The sequence below is a fragment of the Drosophila guanche genome, unplaced genomic scaffold (genome assembly GCF_900245975.1).
Source record: "Drosophila guanche unplaced genomic scaffold, DGUA_6, whole genome shotgun sequence".
NCBI classification, from domain to species: domain Eukaryota; kingdom Metazoa; phylum Arthropoda; class Insecta; order Diptera; family Drosophilidae; genus Drosophila; species Drosophila guanche.
The window spans coordinates 4,780,406-4,802,492 of record NW_022995750.1 but is presented as its reverse complement, the minus strand read 5'-3'; the positions used below and the strand labels follow the sequence as shown (position 1 = coordinate 4,802,492).

General features: G+C 42.4%; 6 protein-coding genes across 8 annotated transcripts in view; 3 read left to right on the top strand and 3 right to left on the bottom strand.

The window, feature by feature from the left end:
- Positions 1-1,182: 1,182 nt before the first annotated feature.
- LOC117585953 (beta carbonic anhydrase 1) lies at positions 1,183-3,039 on the top strand. Its single transcript, XM_034275750.1, has 4 exons — positions 1,183-1,471; positions 2,194-2,278; positions 2,348-2,535; positions 2,610-3,039. The coding sequence occupies exons 1-4, from the start codon at positions 1,379-1,381 to the stop codon at positions 3,009-3,011; spliced, it is 768 nt and encodes a 255-aa protein (XP_034131641.1). The 5' UTR covers positions 1,183-1,378; the 3' UTR covers positions 3,012-3,039.
- A 332-nt stretch (positions 3,040-3,371) lies between these two features.
- Positions 3,372-4,521, bottom strand: LOC117585952 (ras-related GTP-binding protein A). The gene is made up of 4 exons (XM_034275749.1): positions 4,510-4,521; positions 4,348-4,447; positions 3,901-4,285; positions 3,372-3,841 (listed from the first exon to the last, which is right to left on the bottom strand). Exons 1-4 carry the CDS (start codon positions 4,519-4,521, stop codon positions 3,403-3,405), a joined length of 936 nt encoding a protein of 311 aa, XP_034131640.1. The 3' UTR covers positions 3,372-3,402.
- A 151-nt stretch (positions 4,522-4,672) lies between these two features.
- LOC117585951 (zinc finger protein 664) lies at positions 4,673-6,162 on the bottom strand. The gene is made up of 2 exons (XM_034275748.1): positions 5,504-6,162; positions 4,673-5,446 (listed from the first exon to the last, which is right to left on the bottom strand). The coding sequence occupies exons 1-2, from the start codon at positions 6,064-6,066 to the stop codon at positions 4,807-4,809; spliced, it is 1,203 nt and encodes a 400-aa protein (XP_034131639.1). The 5' UTR covers positions 6,067-6,162; the 3' UTR covers positions 4,673-4,806.
- Positions 6,163-6,516: 354 nt separating this feature from the next.
- Positions 6,517-7,356, top strand: LOC117586020 (GILT-like protein 1). The gene is made up of 4 exons (XM_034275853.1): positions 6,517-6,619; positions 6,685-6,816; positions 6,872-7,168; positions 7,225-7,356. Exons 1-4 carry the CDS (start codon positions 6,551-6,553, stop codon positions 7,339-7,341), a joined length of 615 nt encoding a protein of 204 aa, XP_034131744.1. The 5' UTR covers positions 6,517-6,550; the 3' UTR covers positions 7,342-7,356.
- A 42-nt stretch (positions 7,357-7,398) lies between these two features.
- Positions 7,399-9,044, top strand: LOC117586019 (GILT-like protein 1). Of its 2 annotated transcripts, none has more exons than XM_034275849.1 (4): positions 7,399-7,562; positions 8,203-8,493; positions 8,603-8,740; positions 8,844-9,044. In XM_034275849.1, the coding sequence occupies exons 1-4, from the start codon at positions 7,437-7,439 to the stop codon at positions 8,952-8,954; spliced, it is 666 nt and encodes a 221-aa protein (XP_034131740.1). In that variant the 5' UTR covers positions 7,399-7,436; the 3' UTR covers positions 8,955-9,044. The 2 variants fall into 2 exon arrangements, with proteins under 2 accessions (XP_034131740.1, XP_034131741.1); XM_034275850.1 differs by lacking the exon at positions 7,399-7,562 and adding an exon at positions 7,829-8,136.
- Positions 9,045-9,106: 62 nt separating this feature from the next.
- LOC117586018 overlaps positions 9,107-22,087 on the bottom strand; it is a 37,685-nt gene continuing 24,704 nt past the window's right edge. The window contains exons 3-5 of one of the 2 annotated variants that reach the window (XM_034275847.1): positions 11,365-12,331; positions 10,995-11,299; positions 9,107-10,936 (exon numbers count right to left, since the gene is read on the bottom strand). In XM_034275847.1, coding sequence (XP_034131738.1) covers positions 9,485-10,936; positions 10,995-11,299; positions 11,365-12,262 — 2,655 coding nt within the window. In that variant the 5' untranslated portion in view covers positions 12,263-12,331 and the 3' untranslated portion in view covers positions 9,107-9,484. The remainder of the gene's footprint in view (positions 10,937-10,994; positions 11,300-11,364; positions 12,332-22,087) is intronic. The other variant, XM_034275848.1, reaches the window with a different exon arrangement.

Sequence of the window (22,087 nt, the reverse complement as noted above, 5' to 3'; positions counted from 1 at the left end):
TCGCTATATCGATACGTATCGTGGTAGGTACATACTTTAAATGTGTTTAACTGTAATTTGATTATTCTATCATGTACTCCTTTTATTTTGCTTACAGATTGAGTCAGAACTCTTCCACTTGATAATTCATTCATAATGCCTAATAGCCTATATAATAGCAGGGCTCATTGGAAAACTGCTATTTCTCTTAATTGAATATTAATTATACAATTTACTTATTGTTTAAAAACAGATTGTAAATATAAAGAGAGAGAAAAAAAAAAAAAAAAAAAAAAAATATGTATGTATGATTATATAAATCGTTATAATTGCTTAGAGACACAATTATTTGGAGGATACCAACACATAAATTATGTCGAACTTTTTCTGGTTTAATACCCAAGGGCTTAGCAAGGTTTATAAGGATTCCTCGACTGTAAATTAACCCACAATATCTGTCACAAACCTTCAACACTTTCTACGCATGTCATTAAAGTTAAATTTAAATATTACTCTAATAAAATCATAAAAAAATTAATTTGATCAAAACAATAATAGTGAAAACTTCCGAGCGTCATAATATAGTCCGAATATTATCAGTAAAATCATCTGGTTGCTTCGATTCCGTTCCTCTGCTTACCCAGCTCTGGACTGATAAGCGTTTGTCTGCCATTGAAACTAGAATATGGTTGGTTGTCTGTCGGGAATTTGCCAGAGTCGTTTGCTCTGTGGATTTCTATTAAGCAATTACTTTGCGCACAATTCTCCCTGGAACAATATTTAATCAGTAAATATTATATTTAGGAGTGTCTTAGGCTAAGGGGAGCAGAAATTGTGAGGAATTCTCTCTTTATTTATGTGTAAACAAATTTATTTTACTCTCTTAAAACTAGCCACAACAAATAAGAGAAAAGTTTTGTTTGCATGCCGTTATGAATACAAAGGTTCTTAATGAATGGAATATTTGTTGGATATATAAATAAATCGAATTAAATTAGCACGGTTTCGCAAAGGTATTAACTTTATTATTATCAAATACAATAATAGTAGCACCAAAACCCAAGTACATTTATGTACTCGTCGTTCGTACGCTCTCTTTGTAAAGCTCTCGAAGCCCCAAACGGTTTTGCCGCTTTGAGCGAGAGACAGCAACAGCTGTTGGGGTCTGCGTTGCGTGTTTCGGAAGCAACAATTCCATTTCAAATGCTCCACTGCCCGTCATCGGAGCTCCATCCGCTCATTTTAGTACGCGGCGTGTGGTGTGTCGAGTGTGCGTGATTGTTACGAGTACCGCGTATATATTGTACATTCCCATCAAACAAAAATCAATTCAAAAGGCAATAAAAGGGACAAACCATAGAGCTCATCCGCTTAAAGACAAAATCACAAGTGCCAAAGAATGGAGCGCATTCTGAGAGGTGTGATGCGGTATCGTAATACGACGCGCGAGCAAATGGTCAAAGAGTTCCAGAAAGTGCGCGATAATCCCGAGGTGAGGCATAAGTTTATAGGTCAAGATTAGAGCCATAGTATACCCGTGTGCGTGTCATTAGGAAGTGCTCAATTTGACATTGAACATTCACTTAAACTGCTAAATGGAGAGGCACCAGAACATGCTTTTGCCTTGTGCTATCACATATTTGTCTGACTTCTCAGACAGTCTCTCATACCTATACCTCTCTCAGCACATCGTTTTGTTGTAGCTTTATTTTTGGTAAACAAACATTTAAGGCTCTCTACGAACCGGTTGGTTGTCGTTGTCGTTCTCCGTGTCCAGCCCCTACCCCACTCTTTTTATTATTATGTTTTTAACACTTTATTTTTATAAACCTAATTGATAGCTTTTGTTGCTCTTGGGCTTCGGGCTTTGTGTATTTGCGGCCCTGCTAATGTATTAATTAATTCTGTTCTAATTGGAAATGTGCGATGTTTGCTTAGGGCATTTGCCCTAAAAAAAATGCATATGACACTAATTTTACTTTTATTATATTGCCATACTCCCAACCAGTGTGTTAAGTTCCCTGTCAATAGTTTTCCAATATTTTAGAAATTCTCTGGTGAACGGCCTTGAACCGTGTTCCGCGGACACTTTTGGCTATCTGCCAAGTGTGTCATAACTCGAGCACAATTAGTTTTGATTTTCCTTTAAATATGTATATTTCATTACGCACGTACCGATATCTGCGCTAACTCTTGATATGTTTTATCTACCAGCCAAAGGCCGTGTTCTTCACCTGCATGGACAGTAGAATGATTCCCACCAGGTATACGGACACCCACGTGGGCGATATGTTTGTTGGTATGTACCCTGATACGACGGCAGCCTTGTAATAATTTATAAACATTCTGTTTGCTTCCCACGGATAAGTGAGAAATGCGGGAAATCTGATCCCCCATGCCCATCATTTTACGGACGAAATATTCAGCTGTGAGCCTGCTGCCCTGGAGCTGGGCTGTGTGGTGAATGATATTCGTCATATCATCGTGTGTGGACACAGTGATTGCAAGGCCATGAATTTACTTTATCAGCTAAGGGATCCGGAATTCGCCTCCAAGGTACGGAATTGTTCACTTATAAATCTTATTTATATTTCTATTCTATTTCTTATTCTAATTCTACCAACATCTAGCTAAATCGACGTCTATCTCCGCTGCGTTCATGGCTCTGTACGCATGCAAACACCAGCTTGGAGAAGTTTCAGGAATGGCGCGATGCGGGCATGAAGGATCCCATACTGTTTTCCTCCGAAACGCCATTGCGCCGTTTCGTGGCCTACATCGACTCGGAGGACAAGTTTGCCATTGAGGATAAGCTTTCCCAAATCAATACGCTGCAGCAGATGTCGAACATTGCCTCGTATGGCTTCCTGAAGGCACGACTGGAGTCGCATGATCTGCATATACACGCGCTTTGGTTCGACATATACACGGGAGACATTTACTACTTTAGTCGCGGGGCCAAGCGGTTCATAGCCGTCGACGAGCACAGCGTGGATCGTCTGTCTGCTGAGGTCCGAAGGTTCTACTCGTAGGCGGGATATATGTATGGATTTTCTGGATTATCTGTGATATGTGCAACAAAAAGTTAGGCCTTATATTATTGCGTGCTGCATTTACAAGTGACTAATTGTTAGGTTTCTTTTGTATCTATATATTTATAAGTGTGTAATTTTTGTGTGTATATAAACTTACGGCCTACAAAGGTTTAAACTTACAAATCTACGAAAAATCAACGAAGGAGATGCCTATATGTATGTATTTATATATTAATCAGTAAGGGAAGCAGTAAGACTTTTCGGGGCGGCACCTTAGGCGCTTCGATGTGTGCACAACAACAGACATTGGGGCATTGTCTTTTGAAACATAAACAGAAAACAGACAGGGCAGGCACGGGGAAGCAGAAAACAACGAATCAGCACTGCATCAATGGTACTTGTGGCTATGATGGTTCATGGCACTGTTATTCGGATTCTCCAGCTCCTCAAAATGCTTGCGAGCATTCCGTATATTGACGAGCGTGGCCTCCGAGGGTAGGGTCGGATCCGACATGACCACCATGACGTAGGTGTTGCTCGTGAAGGTGTCGATGAAAGCGGCAAAGGCGCTGTTTCTCACCTCCATTGACTGAAACTTGGCGCCCAGCTTGGAGCAGCTCAGCTTGAACTGTTTGATGATGTTCGAGACCTTCTCGAAGCGATGCGAATCTCGATTCTTTTTGCTCTGAAAGTAGGATATGACCAGAAAGGTGGCCTTCTCGAAAAGCAACACCTCGTCCGCCTCAATCACATTGGCAAAGTGCGTCACAGAGTCCTCAAGGGCGGCCACATTGGGTATCAGCATGGTTACAATGGAAGACCAGGCTCTGCAATGAGTTAGAGGTTGAATAAAAGTCGTTACACTAAAAACTCATTCGCCACCGACTTGTACAATGTTTCATCCCAGATGCTGGTACGGAAGCAGGTCACATTCCCTGGCTTCGACAAGCGTATGAGATCCTCTTCCCGATCTTTGAACACTTCCTCGCGCTGCTCCTCGGGCACCAGGTCCATCTTGTGGACTAGGCAAAAGATTAACGCCTCCGGGGAGTTCTGCAGCAACGCCTCCAGGCAGCTCTGATAGTAGTGGACGTCTCGCTCCATCTCCTGGCTCTCCACATCGAACACATAGATGAGCACCTCCACATTGCGGAATATGTTGTCACGCTGCTGCGCAATGTACTGCTTCATGAAGCCCTCCTGGCCGCCGCAGTCCCACAGATTGAGGACCAGATTGCCCAGAAACTTGACATGTGAGTGCTCCACATCAACTGCAATAGTCGGGTGCAATTGTTATTGACTGCACATCGGAATATATATTAAGATTACTCACTTGTTGCTCCAAGGCGTGTCGTATCACGGGCTATATAGTTGGCAAAGATAATGGAACGCATGCTGGTCTTGCCAGAGCCGCTCTTCCCCATCAGCAATACCTGATTCGAAATAAACGTGCACTTAACACAAAGCCAGATCAGTTTGTCGTCAAATACATTACCTTTTTCTTCATTTTGTTTTCAATTTTTCAATTCTTTTCAAGCAAATCAACAATAAAAACAAATAGATGGGCGGGGAGGGGACATATGCAACCCGATGACGATAACAATGAGAGTGTGGCCGTTTGTTACGATAATATCAAAATGTTGTCCCAAAAATACTAGTTCTGGCATGGGTGTATATTTTTTAATTGCGCACTCGTTTAAACATTTGAATTGGGTGCAATTTACAATAAAAATGTCACAAGTTTGCCTGAATTCAATTCCAAATATCAAATTTAATCCTTTCTTAATACTGTTCATTTCAGATCTTCTTCACTGTCACGATGCTTGCCAAGCACATGACGTTTCATATGATGCTTCTCCCTGAAGGCCATCACGCAATGGGGACACTTGTAGGGTCGGTCATCTGAGTGGCGCCGTCGATGCTTGAAAAGATTGTTGTTGTCGGCAAAGGTTTTCGGGCACTCTGGGCACTTGTATGGCTTCTCTCCCGTATGCATGCGAGTGTGGACCTTAAGAGTCTGTTTGGATCGAAACGTAGATGAACAGAAAGGGCAGTTGTGCGGCCTTTCGCCAGTATGAGCCAGTGTGTGGACTTTGAGGGCAGACTTATTGTGGAACCCAACCGAGCAGTGAGTGCACTTGTGTGGTCCCGTGGGAAGCTTGTTAGATTCATCCTCGGTATGGCTGAACATATGCTCTTTGAGATAATAGTTATGTACAAAAGCCTTCGGACAGTGCGGGCATTTGAAGGGCCGATCCTCCTCCAGCAGGCATTTATGGTTGGTTATATTTTGGCTCGTGGCAAAGCTCTTCATGCATAGAGGGCATTGATATGGCCGTTCGCTGCTATGGACAAATTTGTGTAGGTCAAGATCTGTCTTAAATAGGAAGCGCTGTTCACATGTTGGACAAATGTGGGAATTGGTGTGAATTCTGTGGAAGAGTACAGATACTTTAGAGTTGAATAAATAATTCGTGGGATAAACTTACTTCATATGTTCTTCAAGATTTCGTTTATGCTGGAACTGCTTGATGCAGAGGTCGCACTTAAAGGACTCTCTCCTGGTTTCTTTTATCTTCTTACGGGCTGTCAGTCTTTTCTCCTTTTTTGTATCTGCAAGTGCCACCTTCGGCAGTTTCTGTTTAACTATTGGTTTCTCCAGCTCCAGCTCCAGCTTCAATTGCGTTGCGCTGTCAGAAATCTCTTCAGCAATGAAACTGTCTCCCTTGAACTCTATGACACTGTCATCCAGTTCCATTTTGAATTTCGATCTTTCCTGATTGGATAGCGAGCGAATGGCTAGAGACAATTGCTCGTGACTCTTTTCACATCTTTGTTTAAAACGGTACGAGCATTGGGCATCGAGGATGCAGGACATGCATATTTTTTGGGGAAGCTCATCCCCGGGTTTGATCTGGACGTCGGCACATGCCATCACCATATCAGCGAGAATCGGTTCCATTTGGCCCTCCAATTGGCGCCGCTCGCGCTCATCAAATATGCCAACTAGGGTCACGGAAGGCGACCTGCAAACTCGACATAGTTCCTGCATGATTTTCCCACAAACCACTTTATTTTTTTGGATTAAACATTGAAACTTTTAGTTGTTCAGCTTTTTTGTTTTTCGATGGCAGCAGTGTGACCAGTGGGGCCCGTCTGACCCTCAGAAATATACCGAAATATAACTTCAAAGCGAAGCTAACACCTCTCACTTAAAATAAGTGAATACAGTGAGTAAGCCACCGAAAATAATATAATATTTAATTAAAAGTATATTGATATTTATTTATATTGATTTTGAATAAATGTTACAGACCTATAAAAGGGCGATAGGCGGACATTTTCCGATGAAGCGCGATGGCCGCTACTCAAAACGAGTATTTCTTAAGTCACACTTAGCAAATGGGATATATCGATATCGATATCAATGACGGGGCGGTTCACGCTTGAGATTTGAATCGTATATAATTGAATTAGAGTTTGACAATCAACTGTGCAATAAATGTTCGTTTCCAGCTAACCGTTGAGCGCGAAACATGTCCAAGTTGCTGATTTTGCTGCTGGTTTGGCAAGTCTTGCTGCCTGGATGTGTCAAGGCTCAAAAGGTTTGTCTAGAGGTATATATTCTGTAACTAATCTTGACACGACTCATAATGGTTCCCTAAAACAGCGAATGAACATGACAGTTCTGTACGAGTCTCTTTGTAAGGACTCATTGGATTACTTGACAAGTTTCTTGCCAGTTTTCAAAGAGTTGAATTGGCACATAAACCTGAACATGGTTCCCTACGGCAAAGCTTCGGTAAGTAATTTAAAACGCGTAAAAAATATAAACAGATGTCTGCATGTCTCATCAGCAAGGAGGAAAAGTCTGTCAACACGGTCCTAATGAATGTAAGGCAAACAGTATTCAGGATTGTGCTCTACGTACCCATATGTCCCAGCTAGAAAAGCTGAGCTACGTAACGTGCCAGATGACAAACAAGAAACTGGTGACTGAGATAGATACAAATTGCTCCAATTCTTCGGACATAAAGGAGTCGATTACTGAATGCATGAGCCAAAATGGGCAGTGGAAGACATTTCAGAGACAGTCCGAGAGAATCACTAACATGTACAATTTTGATCAAATTCCGGCTGTAATATACAATGACGTAGGTACTATCAGGCGAAAATATAATTTATCTAATTATTCTCACATATTTAAAAGCGATTCAATGAAAGTCTTCAAGATGAGGCCACTGAGGATGTCAAAAAGAGTGTATGCACTGCGATAGTGGAAACTGGAATAGACGAGCCGCGGTACTGTTTAAAGTTAAGGCGTTAAATTCAATATTCACGCTTGACCGTAAAATATTCATGTTATTTCTGTACAATTTGAAGTGAGCTCTTTAGTTGGTAGCGTTCTTTATTCCTTTAAGCATGGGAAGTGTCCACGTGAATATAATTTTAACTGTTTTATTGATATTTTTGGTATGGCAAGGCATTAAATACCATCAATCGCTCCTGAGAAAAATATGTCAGCACAGTCATTTCCAATTGAAACAGGTGAGAGGTTATCGATTAACTTCTTGGTGCAACGGTCTTCGATAGGCAGCACAGGGGGGGAAATACAAAATTGTTTATCGCATGCTAAAACAGGTATTAAGTCTGTTTACCATAGTCCCATTGTTAGCTTAAGGTGTGAACAGGAGAATATATCTTTATGTCTGTGTGCGGACTCAAGAAACCGGCTTACCAGCGAGAATACTAAAGAGAGACAGTCACCGAACATGCTCTCCTCAGGTCTGGTCTTCTGGTGCTGGCCGAAAATAAGTCCCAAATGTGACAAAACTGCGCTCAGTTGTTGAACTAAAATCGAATTCGACGGTCGCAAAATATTGGACTGGGCTTGGCATTCACCTGAAGCCAACCACCGCGCTCACGAACAAATAAACGGTCATTCTCGAACGGAACCCCTCGAAGGCCAATCGATTTTCGCTGATATAGCTCAAAATATTTGCCAAACATGCAGACATTTCCCACTGCCCTGAGCATGGGTCTCCTCCTAGGGCTTATGCTGACCCTTAACTGCAGTTCTGAACTGCTGGAAGAACCCCGCGAAAAACGTCAGGCGGATAAGGTTCTGGATGCTGATACCTTTGAAACTTTTAAATTAACTTTGCTTTCTTTTCCCCTTCCCCCCCAGCTGCACATCACGTTGCTGTACGAGTCCCTTTGTCCGGATAGCAGGAATTTCATGCATCAGCTGGGGCCCGTGCACGAGGAGCTAAAACAGTACATGGACATTCAATTGGTGCCATTCGGCAAGTCCCGATCCGAGCAGAGTGGTGCCATCTTCCATTGCCAGCACGGACCCGCCGAGTGCGAAGGCAATCGGGTGCAGAGTTGTGTCATCAGCAGCACCGCCAATCAGTCGGCTCAAGTGAAATTCGTGGTCTGCCAGATGTTTGCCTTGGATTCTTCTCGCGCTGACCAGGTACGTGGTGCGATGGTGAAAGCCGCCGCTTAGTGTTTGCCCAAATGATTAACAAGCATTTACATATACCCAAACACATACATGTGTATCCCAATGTCCCAATGAGCAGTGTGCCAGCGAGGCGGGCCTCCGCACCGACGTGGACCATTGCGCAGACAGCGAGACGGGCACCAAGCTGCAGCTGCAAGCGGAGCTGGTGACCAAATTATATCAGCCGAGCTTCATTCCCACCATTGTCTACAATGGCGTAAGTACTCTCAATCTTCGATCGCCGGGCCAATGTAATCGAATGAAGCATTTAACTGGTTTCTCGAATCGTTTCGTTTCGTTTTCGTTTCCACTTGCAACAGGTATTCAATCAGCAGCTGCAGGACCATTCGCTTCGCGATTTCCGCGGCACGGTATGCCATTTGTTGCGTCAACAAAACTTGCTGCCCAGCGGCTCCCCAGTCTGCCAGTAAGGCCCAGCTACAGCCACAGCCACAGCCAGTCTACTAAATGTACAATGTAAAACTGCCGCAACTTTGGAATTAAAATTAAAATATCAGAAACTGGTTCTGAGCAAGAACATCTTGCTTCACTTTGGGAGGAATATTGCAAAATAGACACAGACTTTTCAGATAATAATTTATATTGGTCAATCAATTACAATCCAATCGTGTGATATACATAGATGTATGGTGCCTATGGCTTCTAGTAATATTTACAATATAAATTCATTAATTTCGATGAGGGATGTGAATTGGGGAAGGATAAAGTAATATCGTTAGATCCTCCTCGGACGATGAACCAACAACAAATGTCTTATCTGCTACTCGCTAACTGATAATGGATAATAGACTACAACTAGGAATTAAATTTCTCGCACTTTTTTTTGTATTTGCTATGGTTTGCTGACGGGTTGGTGCGCAGAAATAACAATTTGTAAACGGGTTTCCTTTGTGTTAAAGCATTGTCTCTCTCCCTCTTCCCCTGTGGCGGGGACTACGCCTCACACGGCCGTGCCCGAAGCCTTGCCGCCTGCTCCTGCCGCAGCTGTTGCTGCCTTCGCGTTCAGACTGAGCGAACGTCGTGGAGCCGGCTTTGGTGGTATCTGCGGCTTGACGGGGACCTTCACCAACGACATGGCCATGTGTGGTGGCTCACTGTTGGCCTGGACAATGCGCTCCTTCTCCTGGAACTCCACATAGCCGCTCTCGTCGCTATCAGAGCCATCGTCGGGCTTGTTCTGGTTATTCCTGCAGGCCGGCTTGTCGGCCATATCCAGGTCATCGCTTGTGGAGTCGTCGCTACGCTTCAGCGTGATGCTGCTGGAGCTGCTGTAGTTGGTGGCATCGCTGTTGTTGCGCAGCTGCTGCTCCAGTCTTTGGTAGATCATCATTTGCTCTAGCACCTGCGCCTGCTCCAACTCCTGTCCCGGTCCCTGTCTCTTGATGTACTCCTCGTGATTGGCGTTTGTGACTGTGCTGGCCGTCTCGCAGCCGCTGGATATTGAGCCCTCATCGCTGTCTGGACCGGCGAGGCCCTGCTGGGTACCAGAGCCCGAACAGGCAGCCGCCGAAGTGCTGGCCGTCGTCGAGCTGGACGCATTGGAGGAGATGGAGGACTGCGTCTGATGGCGGTACTGAAGGCTGGCCTGATCGCTGGGCCTGAGCTTGCGCATGGAGCTGCGGTGCAGCATTGTCAGCATGGCGGCATGCCGGAAGTAATGATCATCCGCATCGTCCAGAAAGTCCTCTTCGCCGTCGCTGCAGACGCCGCTGCGCCGCATGGCGGGCACATCGTGCTCTTCCGCATCGTAGTCGGCCTGGGGATCGGCGCTGGGATCGCTGTTGATGGTGGGCAGCAGACTGAGCGGCTCTCCATCCTCCTCCTCTTCGACCTTCAGCTCGCTGAGGCTGACCATGCTCTGGCTGCTGGTCTTGTGGAGCTGCATGTCAAAGTACGGCAACAGCTCGTTGCTCAATGTCGTGTCGAACTTCAGCAGCTTCTCAAAGTCATCCGAGTCGGAGCCATCGTTGCTGGCCACTGGACAAATGGCCTCCTCCTTGGGCGACTCCAGCGATTCCAGCTGATGGGAGCAGCACGGCACTTGGATCTTTCCAGTTCGTCGTATCGAGTGGCCGCGACGACAGCGACGGCGTCCCAAAGTCATGGCTGGGTACAAGGAATCGCGTTGACAGCACGCCCGCATCTCCGGCTCATTGGTGTCCTCGATCTCGTCGCCCTCCTCCTCGCCGATGGCCTCCTCGATGGCCATCAGCTTGGGCGCCGACTTGGAGCGCTCCAGGGGCGGTCGATAGTTGTTGCCACCCACGCTCAGCATGATCTTGCGGCGCGGCAGGCTCGGATTGTCGTAGACAGCATTGGCCAGGCTGAGGCGAGCGTTTTGCTTAAGAATTTTCTCTCGCTTAAATTCACGCAAAGCGCTGTCCAGATTATCCTGCAAAGAATCAAGGATCAGGGAGTGTTTAAATGGAGGAGCGGGATGGCTGACTCACTCTCAAGGTGTCGCATATATCCTGGGCAATCTTCTCCTTGCTGCAGAGCACCGCATGGCAGCGCAGCTCGTGCTTCAGCTTCCTGCCCTCATGCCGGTAGATCCAGCAGAAGACGCGCGGATAGTTCTTCGGGGCACAGCAATAAGTTATCCTGTGGGCCCAGTACTCCGTGAGTCCGTGCTGCCGTGTGGTGGCCTTCAGCCCGGAGGCACACACCTTCAGTCGCATGATCACATCTGGCTTCGTGTGCTGGGTGTAGTTGCGCCACAGCGTATTTAGCTGCTTCTCCACACAACCCTCACCTGCTGAAGGAACACAATTAGTTCGAGGGATTCATTGGGAAGCGGGGAGAGAGAGAGAGAGTACTCACCTTTGGCCCAACCAGTTAGCACGTTGCCCAGGTAGGAGACTTTGAACTCCGGATCGGGTGTGCTGATGTCCACGCTGTGGGTGCGCTTCCACAGCTTGCCCAGACTGCGAGTCAGCGTTCGCATGGCCTTCGAGCTGCTGATCTGATCCTGCTGCTCCTGGCTACTGCTCTGGCGACCCACGTGCTCCTGCCTGCTGCCATACTGCAGATCCCGCGAGTCCGTGGTGAGGGTTACGACATTTGTGACCCTCACTGTGTCACTGTCGCCGGAGCCGGCTATGTCGCCATCTTCCTTGGACACGCGCTTGAAGCGCTCCAGATAGGGTCCTGCCCGGCCACGTCGGCCACTGTACGTGTTGAATTTGCACCCCTCGAGGCGCTTTTGCTCCTGCTTCTCGAACTTCTTGGCATTGTAGGTGTTGCCCAGCAGTCGGGCCAGGCTGTTGCTCTTCACGAACTTGTGCTGTCGCGGCGGTGTTCCAATGGGAACCAGTGGCATCGGTGTGGGTGTGGGTGGTAGAGTAGCCTTACACTCCTTGGCCTTGGCCTTGCTCTCCTCCTTTGATTTTTTGTTGCTGCTGCTGCTTCCAAAGTGGAAGAGTGTGCGCCGTTCCTTGGGTTTCTTCAGTGTGTTGTTGTTTGTGTTGTTGTTTGTGTTGTTGTTGGTGTTGCTGTTGGCAACTTTTGGTTCGTTGTTTGGTGTAATTGTTGTTGGTGTAGCTGCTGTTGCTATTGTTGGTGTTGCTTTGGTGTTAATCACCGCTTGACTGACGCTCCTCAGATCCTCATACTCATTGTTATTATTGTGCGATGCCACAATAAAGTCCACCTCATCCGAGCCGCCGACGTCCTCCATTGTAGGTGGCTCCATTGTTAAGTTTCTGCTGCTGCTTTCCATAATGATGATTTTTGATATATTTTTGCGATCAATATCCGGATGCCATAACCATGTTAATGTTGGAAAGATCTGAAATGAAACACATATTTATTTTTAATTTTTTAATTGTTCAAAGGAAAATTGGGAAAAGGAGTCGCAGGGATAATAATTCTAATTAAATTGATTTGTTATAAAAAGTTACTCAAAATGCAGTAATTTTCCATTTTAATCTGCATAAATTATACCAACTTCCTCAATTTATTATTGTAACTCTCATTTTGTTGCCACAAATTAACGGTAAGAGCCGGGCTGGGACACACTTTCACTCCTCATTAGGCACCAATTCACACCCAATTGGAAGATTTTGCGAGTATTTGTTCCGAAAAGCGAGTGTCAACCCCGAGTGTAATAATACATTACCGCATAATTAGCACTCCTCCAGTCTTCTGGCTTCTGTATTTGATCGTCTCTGTTTTTCTCACAACATCTTACAATATGTAAATATTATTCGCTATTATAATTACTTTTTTGCCACACGACTTTGTCCAGGGGGTTCGTAAGTAGTATACTAATTTTCACATTATTCAGATAGCAAATTGTTTGCTAAAAAGCTAGTTGAAGATGCAACTGCTACGAGTATGCAAGAGTGATTAAGTTTAAAACGCTTGAAAGGCGCTTAGACGTCGCAAATTATGGAACAACAAAGGCAGTTGTTTTGGTTAAATTTTCTATATGGCACATATAAGTATAAGTAAACACACATTTGCACATTTATTTTCAACAATTTAAGCTGTAACTATCTCTAGACGAAAATAGTGCACGGCAGTAATACACTTCTATTTGTGCGACACTTTGGCTGGAACAGAAGTATCTGGAAGGTGATTCTTTTGCTGCCTAATTGTATGAGGTATTTTCAGACAGTTCTTGGTGATTGCGGAAAACTTATATTAATGAAATAAGCATGGGAATGGGAATGTCGAGACACATTGCTCCACACTGCACTTATTTCCACAATGGTAATACATATGTATTTATAAATATTAAAGTTTATCAAGATCATAAATCCACTTCTTAGGTATCCTCCAGTCGACTAACACCACTGTCGACATTTTGATTTGCTTTCCACTTCAGCCACTTAATCATATTTGCACTGGGGTATATCTCAATTGGAAACACTAGCTTCCAGCACAATTCTACACGGTCATGCCCATCATTGTGTGCCACGGCTGCGGTGGTCTAATCTGAATCTGATCGGAATAGCCTGCTACTCTTAGCTGCATGAGACAACTGGTACGTTTGTTATCTAATCATGTTAGCAATTTTCTGTACTGTTTTGTGTGAGGTACACTGATTTTTATGGCCAACTATAAAGCTGAAAAAAATCGTGCTCGTGATTTAGAAATATAAATATTAAAGGCATGGAATTTATGGTAATTTATGGCTGTCTGGAGCTGCCTGAGCAATTGCAGCAGCAGCAAGAGCAGAAAAAGCCAATTCCATAGGAAGTTGATACCCGATAAAAGCGGCTCTCAGCCTCAGTCTCAGCTTCAGCTTCAGACTCGGACTCGGACAAAAGCCAGGTCTATGGCCATATCATTAGTAATAAAACTATGCTTGTGTATGTTGTTTTATTTTTCTAAGCAATGACCTTGAGTGTCTGCAGGTGTCTTTGGGGAGTCAATAAATTTGCTGGCTTTCACTTTTATTTTGTTCATGTCTTTGATGGGGACTTCGACCACAACATCCATTTATGCTTTGTTGTACTATGTAAATGTCATCGTATGTATGCGGGCGGCGGCGGAGGCGGTTCGGTTGCCATCTCCATTCATAGATACACTCGTCACAAACATAATCGTACAACTATGTATATATATACATATATGAGAAAGCCCAGTAGTTGGTATCCCATCCCAGGCCCATCCCTTGGGGCCATTGACATCCACTGTGCTGTCTTTGTCTTCGTTTTCGTTTTCTCCACACCATGATCATCGTCGTGATGAAAAAAGAAGGCAAAGAAAGCGCGCTGAATTTGTAAGAAAATTTAAACAAAACAATAAAAAATACAAAAACTAAATAATTGTTTTGTATGGGGCCCTGCCCTGCCCTGCCCTACCTCATTCCTCAGCCCAGCCATTATCATTTATGCCTTTTCCTCGTTTTTCTTCCACCTTTTTGGATTGTATTTCCCCCCGGTGTCCATAATTGCAAAGTTTTGTACTGTGCGTGAGCGCGCATTTTAAAACCCTCAACTCACATTAAATTAACGAACAGAAATATAAATAAAATATATAAATAGACAGTCAAACATCGATATTTCGAACTGAAGATCTTTAAAACGAACATTTCTGAGACTCAAGACTTATTTGAGTGTACTTAGATGACTTAGGAATGAGCTTCCATTTTACCGGAATTTTATACGCTTTTACATTCAATTCCACCAGATCCGAATTAAATGTTCAATAATTTCCTCTAATTCTAGACTCGCCAAGCAAAAGTCTTATTTAAAGCAGAAGCTCCACTGTATCTTTCATACAAAACAGCGCGCGCGCTTAAAAGAATAATGCAAAAGGCGTAATGAGGAAGTATTTGCCATGTGGACGACAGTTTTGTGTGCAAAATTTAAAAAAAATCAAGACAGGAGCGCTTCAAAGCGCCCAAGGTGTCGGCAAAAAGTAACAAACGAAACTTTATGATAGAGAAATTTAACAACTTCCTTTCGTAGCTGTTGGAGAACTTTATCGCGTTTCAATAAATACTATTTAATGATCGAAAGATATGCCAATCATCCACAAAGACTTTTACTTATATCAGCATTATTATTATTTGCCGTATTTTTTGGCCACTTTTTTCCAAATGTTACCCGATGATTGATCATCATGTCATATAATAATGGTAAACGCTTTCAATTTATATTATACGGATATTTCTATTTCTGTTTTCTGGCTAACTTTTGTCCAGCTTTGAATGCAAACAATGGCTGGGAGACAAAATGCCAAGTCATTTATCAAAAGTGTATATTTTTAAGCATTTTTTTTGTTCATCATACTTGTATCTTGTTAACAGCTAAATTTGGGTTCCCCAGAGCACCAGTGTGTATTTCCCAGGCTGCTTAAAATGCAAAAAAAAACCACAGCCAAGTTATTTGTTTAGAGTCAAAACACTCGAACCACTCGAGAGTTCTCAATAGAGGCCAGGCTAGATCTGAGAATGCAATTTATTATTGTTAAGACCTGCCTCTCAGAGGCGCTCGCTCAGGGACCCCCAGAGATACAGAGATACTCAGGTGCAGGCGGGCGATTGCCTGGGCATAAACTGTGTCAACAGCAAATTTCGAAAAAGTTGATTCTAATGTTTACTCAAAAGAGCAGAGAAATATCAATTTAGCCATGGCTCTAGCTGTCTCACTAGCTTTGGCACTGTGTGTGGTTGTAGCTGTGGCTGTGGCAGCCAGTGTCAGGTTAAATAAATCGTAAATTCTGATCGGGGGCCGCAGCCTCAGCTTTAGCTTCAGAGTAGGACCCCAGACACGGCCCGGCGGCTCGAAAGAATGTCTCAAAATAAATACGAAAAAAAGTGACTCGAAACTAAATTAAACAGTTTCGCAATTCGCATTCGTACGAGACGTAAATACTTTTTGTTTGTTTGTGTTTTTTGGTCATGTGTGTCATGTGCCCCACTGTGGTGTAGAGATCGGGCGCAGACTGAGGAGTTATATAGAGAGTAAGGCGCAAAGGAAGGTAACGTGCGAACGCATTGGAATGCATTTAATTGAATGATTGAATAAACTATAATGTATGCCATAAATTTGTATAGAATTGATTGGCAAACACAGACACACCACACCTCAAAAGGAGCCAGACAGACACACAGAACCCAGCAGCATCATTAGCATTGGAATTATTATTATTATTGTCGTTCGTTAGAGAGAAATCAAGTGCGGTGTTTTGTGGTGGCAAAGATTGGGCACAGGAAAACGAAACCCTTTTTCCAAGTACTTAAAGTAACGTGGGAATGTGTGTTCTCTGGCAGGTAGAGCAATGGGAAATTCAGAGTTTTACAACTATTTAATCCTCTTAGGTTTTACCACCTACACATTGTAGAAATCCCATTTTCGAAGGCGTTTATGTAGAAATCATCTGTTAGAAATTGTTTACTGTTAAGCAACTCTGTGCGCGAAATAGAAATGTTGAAAGGTTCCTTGTATCTTATTTTCTCAGCAAATACATGTATGTTTTCTTAACTCATTGTAATCATTTTAAGCCACTCTTAAAGTTCATAACAGGTAATCAGAAGCCATTTACTTTCCAGCTAATTGAATTGTTTGAATCCATGTTCCTCATATAATTGTACCATTTTGTACATCACACATGTACAATCTATTAAGATTATCTCCTCCCATACATAACCATCAGTAGCTCCGTAACTTAAAATTCAGTTCTCATCTGGGAAAAAAAATCACGAAAACAAAGAAACAAATGACATTGACTTTTGGTTTGTCTTTCCGTTTACTTTTATTTGCGCAAACATACACTTGAATTCTCTTCTTTCATAAGCTCCAGACATTAACAATTAATAGTGTTAAGAAAAAACAACCAACAATTTGCTTTCATTTCCTTTTATAGACTGAAATAAAGTAAATTGTCCCATAAAAAAAAAGGCAGAAACAATTCTTGCAGAAAGAACAAAACGTGGAATGAAATAATATTTGTTATAGTGTCGGACGTCAGAGAGGTTCAGGAAGATTTACGAGAGTACTATATTTCGGTTTAATGAGGTCGGGGGTTTGGGCGAGTAGTGAAGGGTGTGCTGGGGCTGCGACTGCGACTGTGGCTGTGGCTGCGACTGGGGGAGCCTTAATGAGAGCTCAAAAGTTGAACCAACACAATGTTGCGGCTGCTGTTGGTGGGTTAATTGAGTTGAAGTAGCCGCAGCAGGTTTTATGTTTTACAAATTATATAAATGTACATATGTATATACACATATATATTGTATGCCTGCGTAATTCTCTTTTATATACCCTTTGCAATGGTTATTATAGCTCCTTGGTATGTGGATTGTAATGCACAAAAGGAAGAATATGCAAACTTACATATGTACATATTAGGATTTCGATAAATATTTGTTACACTGAGAGAAAGAGAGCATTCATTTTTCATGAAAAAACAATATTATAACCACTATATTATAAGATATTCAATGCGGTCATCTCCCCTTTGTTTGAAAGTAGTGATTAATAGCCCTTTACTTTTATAAGCAGGAGAGTATTTACAATTCGTTTCTCTAAGAAAAACATGCATATCGTTTTGTACATATGTATTATAATTTCTTGGCGCGTTTTGAAAGTGAATGCCTTGACATCATTTTGTATAAAATGTGTATTTTATATATCGTTTATGTTTTTGCTTTAATCCAATTCCATATACTGACAATGTTCCACGAAGGCCCGAGGCCTGATTAACTATTCCAGTCTTTGGATTCTTTGGGTTCCTTCAAGTAATCATTTGCAATTGTGAATATGTATGAATAAGGAGATGTCCAGCCACTCGTGGTTACAGCAACATGATCTCCAGAGTCAAGTTGTATTTTCAATTTATGTTTTAATGAATCATATTCGTTGATAAATAAAACTGGATCTACTGGATCCACTACAATTTTTCGAATTCTAAGCTCTAATTTATGCGTTTTCAGATATTTTTGCTAAGCAGAACGCATAAAAACAAACACAAAACCATTTTAAGAAGACAAATAAAGATCTGTGAAGAATTATCTACCAAAGACAAAGCAAATATTTATGCATGGGGCAATTTTTTAATTAAAGTGCCTCACGGCCACTGCGCGAGTGTCTCTTTGGGGAGAAAGCTAAGCTTTATGGAGATTTTTTGTCTAATTATTATTAGAGATATCTGAGAAATGCGCAAAAATATCTACACAGTTCAACATATAAACGTCGCCGCTTATTGCCCAACAAACCGAGTATTTTGTCGACATTCACAGCGTCACAATGGGGCATTTGTGGGCGTGCCACAGAAAAAAAAGCCCATGTAAATTGTTTGTCATCTTCGTCTCCCCCATGCTGGGTCTCACACATTTACTGGTATATAGAAAAAATCCCGTCTGAGCGGGTTAATTGAGCAATGGCTGAAATGCAAAACATGCTAAAAGCCCCAGCGAAATGATGTCTAATGTGTGTTTGTTTCTATTTGTTTGCACAACATCGACAACAATTGCGGGGATTCGGCAGGGAGCGAAGCTTTTGGGTAGTCTGGCAGAACCATTGGTCCTATGGTTATCTCCTCTGGCAAACATCCTAACCAATTCGGAATACCCTCTACAATAGGGTCTGGCAATTACAACTGCATTCAACAATGCAATGCAATGCTGGCTCTCTGTTGCCGCAATCCTCATACAGTTTGGCAATCATTTGTATTCGCAGTTTGTAGTCCAGCTGATATATTGCTCTGGCTGCCCCATCTGGCACTGGTACTCGTACTCTTGGCTGGTAATGTGGTCTAATAAAAAACAGCAATTTCTCTACTTCGGATTGCAAAATATCAGTTGTAACAGGGTACGTTACACTATAGGATATTTGATTAGAGGAAAGATATCACCTTTCTTACGTTTTCTCTTACGACTTAATGTATGTATGTCATACATATTTACACTTGCTACAGTTTTAGAGTCTAGCTAATTGCAGTAACAACATCCAAAATCAAAGACATCTCAGATTTCAACTTTTCAAATATCGTATCCGATTGTATTAGTTTATTAAAAGTGTAAAGATTTAAAGATAGATTAGAAAAATTTATGGGAATACAAAAATTCTACATTTTCTCAGAAAAACGTACTTGATTTATCAGATTTATTTACAGTTTTGGAACATCCATAACTTCATTAGAAGCTGTTTTGAAAGTCTTTCAGAATTTTGTTACGTATTTCCCAGAACTACAGACTGATTTGGCAATCCGTTATGAGATATCGTAAGGTATTTCGGCATTCTCTTGATGATTTGCTCTTAAGTTCTTACATTTGCCTTTGTTAAACATCAAAACTTAGTCATTTCCAGGTCCCATGAGTCAGTGGATCCTTAAAAAGAAAATGTACGAATCATACAATCCACCTTAGTGTCCTCTGCTACAGTTTTGAAATCCCTTTCATTTGACCACTTGACATTTTGTTGCAGTGTTGCAATTTCCTGGCATTGTTCATAATTGAATTTCGAGTTTATTTTAAAGTTTGATTGGTTTTTGATGTTGCTTTTGCTGTTTTCTTCTTTTGATATTTTTAATTAATTTTGTTTGCAATCTTATCTGCTGCTGGACGGGGACTCGAGTGTAGCCGGAGGCGGTAAAAGTTCGAGCTCAGGAATTACAATTATCGGATCGGCTTAGAGAGTGACAGGGAGAGGGGATTTATCGGTAGAGAGAGAGAGTTTCACCATAAATATAGTAGTACCCAAATTTAATCCCCAGTCGATGGTTAGGCCATGTTTTAGTTAAGCATTTCAAATGGATACCAACACGGAACTACTGCTGGTCACATCACAAAGCACAACGCTACTTAAGTACCCTAGTCACTGGGGATGAGCTGGAGAGCTGGTGGCGCAGAGTCCCTCCTTATTATTCACACCCAGTCACAGTCACAGACACAGCCACAGGCTGCGGGTTCTGGTCTCTATTTATTCATTCAAATCATGCAGGCGTCTAATGATGAATGCCATAAATAAAAGGAACCTCAAGAACGAGCAACACGATTTCAGTTTTATTTATCACATCAATGCTAACAGCAGAAGCAGCAAAAAACAAATTTAAACTAGAAAATACCACAAAAACAATTCAAGAAAAATGCAACCTGGTAAAAATTAATAAAATCAAATGTAATTATCGAGTGGGACGAGCCTGTGCCTGAGCGTGTACATCATCGATTAATAATATTTGATTGAATAACGAAAAACCAAGCCACACACAAACAACCCACAGGTTTTGAACAGGTAGATCCACTGCCACTAGCTGCGATTCGATTAAATCGAATTCTTTATTCTGTTAGAACAGAACCGAACCCCATTAAAAAGTTAACGATTACACGAGACAGGTTGGGCTGGTTATCATCCACAATCCGTTCTCTCTCTCCCTATCTCTCTCTCCGCCAAGCGGAAAGTGAAAATAAATGGCCAGCAAATATATCCAGAGGATGGGAGGGAGAATTGTGTTTCTTTGAGGGAATGGCAATGGCAATGGGAATGGTCAGGTTTTTGTAAACAACAATTAGTGAAAGAATCTGTGATCCAATCGAATGTCGTGTCCCATACAAATACAAATAATATGTATATGGCGTTGTACACAAATTCCCCGAGGTGGTGTCGCAATGGGAGATGGGAGATGACTTCATGGCTAAACCAAAGGGTTGCCATCATCATTATTATTATTATTATTCTTATTTCTATACAAGCATTGAGTCTTGAGTTACGGCTGTGAATAAATGAGCATTTTGGAGTGTAAATTCTTCGCGTAAGCTCTTTGGTCATTGAATTATTATGAATTCCTAATGAATATTCAAGCTATTCTTAAATGGGGTAATCACAATAATTAAACCATAAATTTCTATCTTGAACTGCTATTTATTATTTGAAAGAAGTCCTCATTCATACTCCTATAACCTGCACGTGATTGTGTACTCTAATCTATTCAATTGAACTTATAAATTCTTATCATATTGCTGGGTGTTTTTTTCGGTATTTGGGAGTATCCCTATTTAGTCACGGCATCTGCTGAATGTTGTTATGATCGATTCACATTGATGACTCGTTAATGATTTTATTACAATATTGGTATACCTTTCCGTTGCTTTAATTTATTTTTGCGGCGTTGTAAAACGAGAATGGGAAAATTTTGAGTCTATCAAAGTTTTCCAATGTTCTTTAAAGGTGTGGAGTTGAAGCTATCATGATTTGGTATTATGTAAAAATGCTCCGATACTTGGTGCCACTTGTACTTTATTCTTGTAATTTGTCAACTCGCAACACAAGGGAGTACATTTTCAAGAGGTGTTTCGTTGACACCCTTAAAGAGGTGGGCAGAGAGACAGACAGACAAGTGCTTTGTGACGCGGCCCCAAAGTGATTGTCGTGATGGTGCAAAATAATAATTTCATATATCAAAGAGTGCTCTCGACCAATGCCAATTCTTGTCCCGTGTTTGCTTGTCTCGTTCATTCTTCGTTATTTCTTTTGGCGGGTTTATTTTGTCAAGCAATTAACGAACATTTGTTGAATTTCGTGTGAAAATTTTCCACTCAAATTCCGATACTTTATGCAAGTACTCGCATAGCCAGCGAAAAGAGCAAGAGTCAAATTCTTGGCCAAGATAAGCAGGGCTTAGTCATAGTTTTGGGCCAGCAAATTGCAGCCAGGCAGGCAGGCACACATGCTGCTGCAGAGGATGGATAGAAGGACGGGGAGTGTGCAATGGAAAGGCCAGTGAGCCATTAAGTTGAGCTTTTGGGCCCCTGTCCAAGACGGGGTGCATGATATCGCCCATGCCAGTTGCCGTTGACTGGCCATTAGCCAAGGTTGTTGTTGTTTTTGTTTTTGTTGTTAATGCTGTTGGTGGTAGCTACTTTCAATCGACTTGCCTGATATTTAGAATCGGCCAACAGCAGCCACTTTAATGCCCTCTTATGGATTGCGCAGACGCCAAAAAATTGGCCAACCAAACACACACACACACAAGCAATTTACTTGGCCCGGTCTTTGGTCTCAAGTCTCTGGTTTTCTGCTTTTCAGTTTTTCCAGCTGCTCCGTGTCTGGGGTCTGTTGTACTTGTTACGTGAGAAAATTTACGGCTGGAAAAA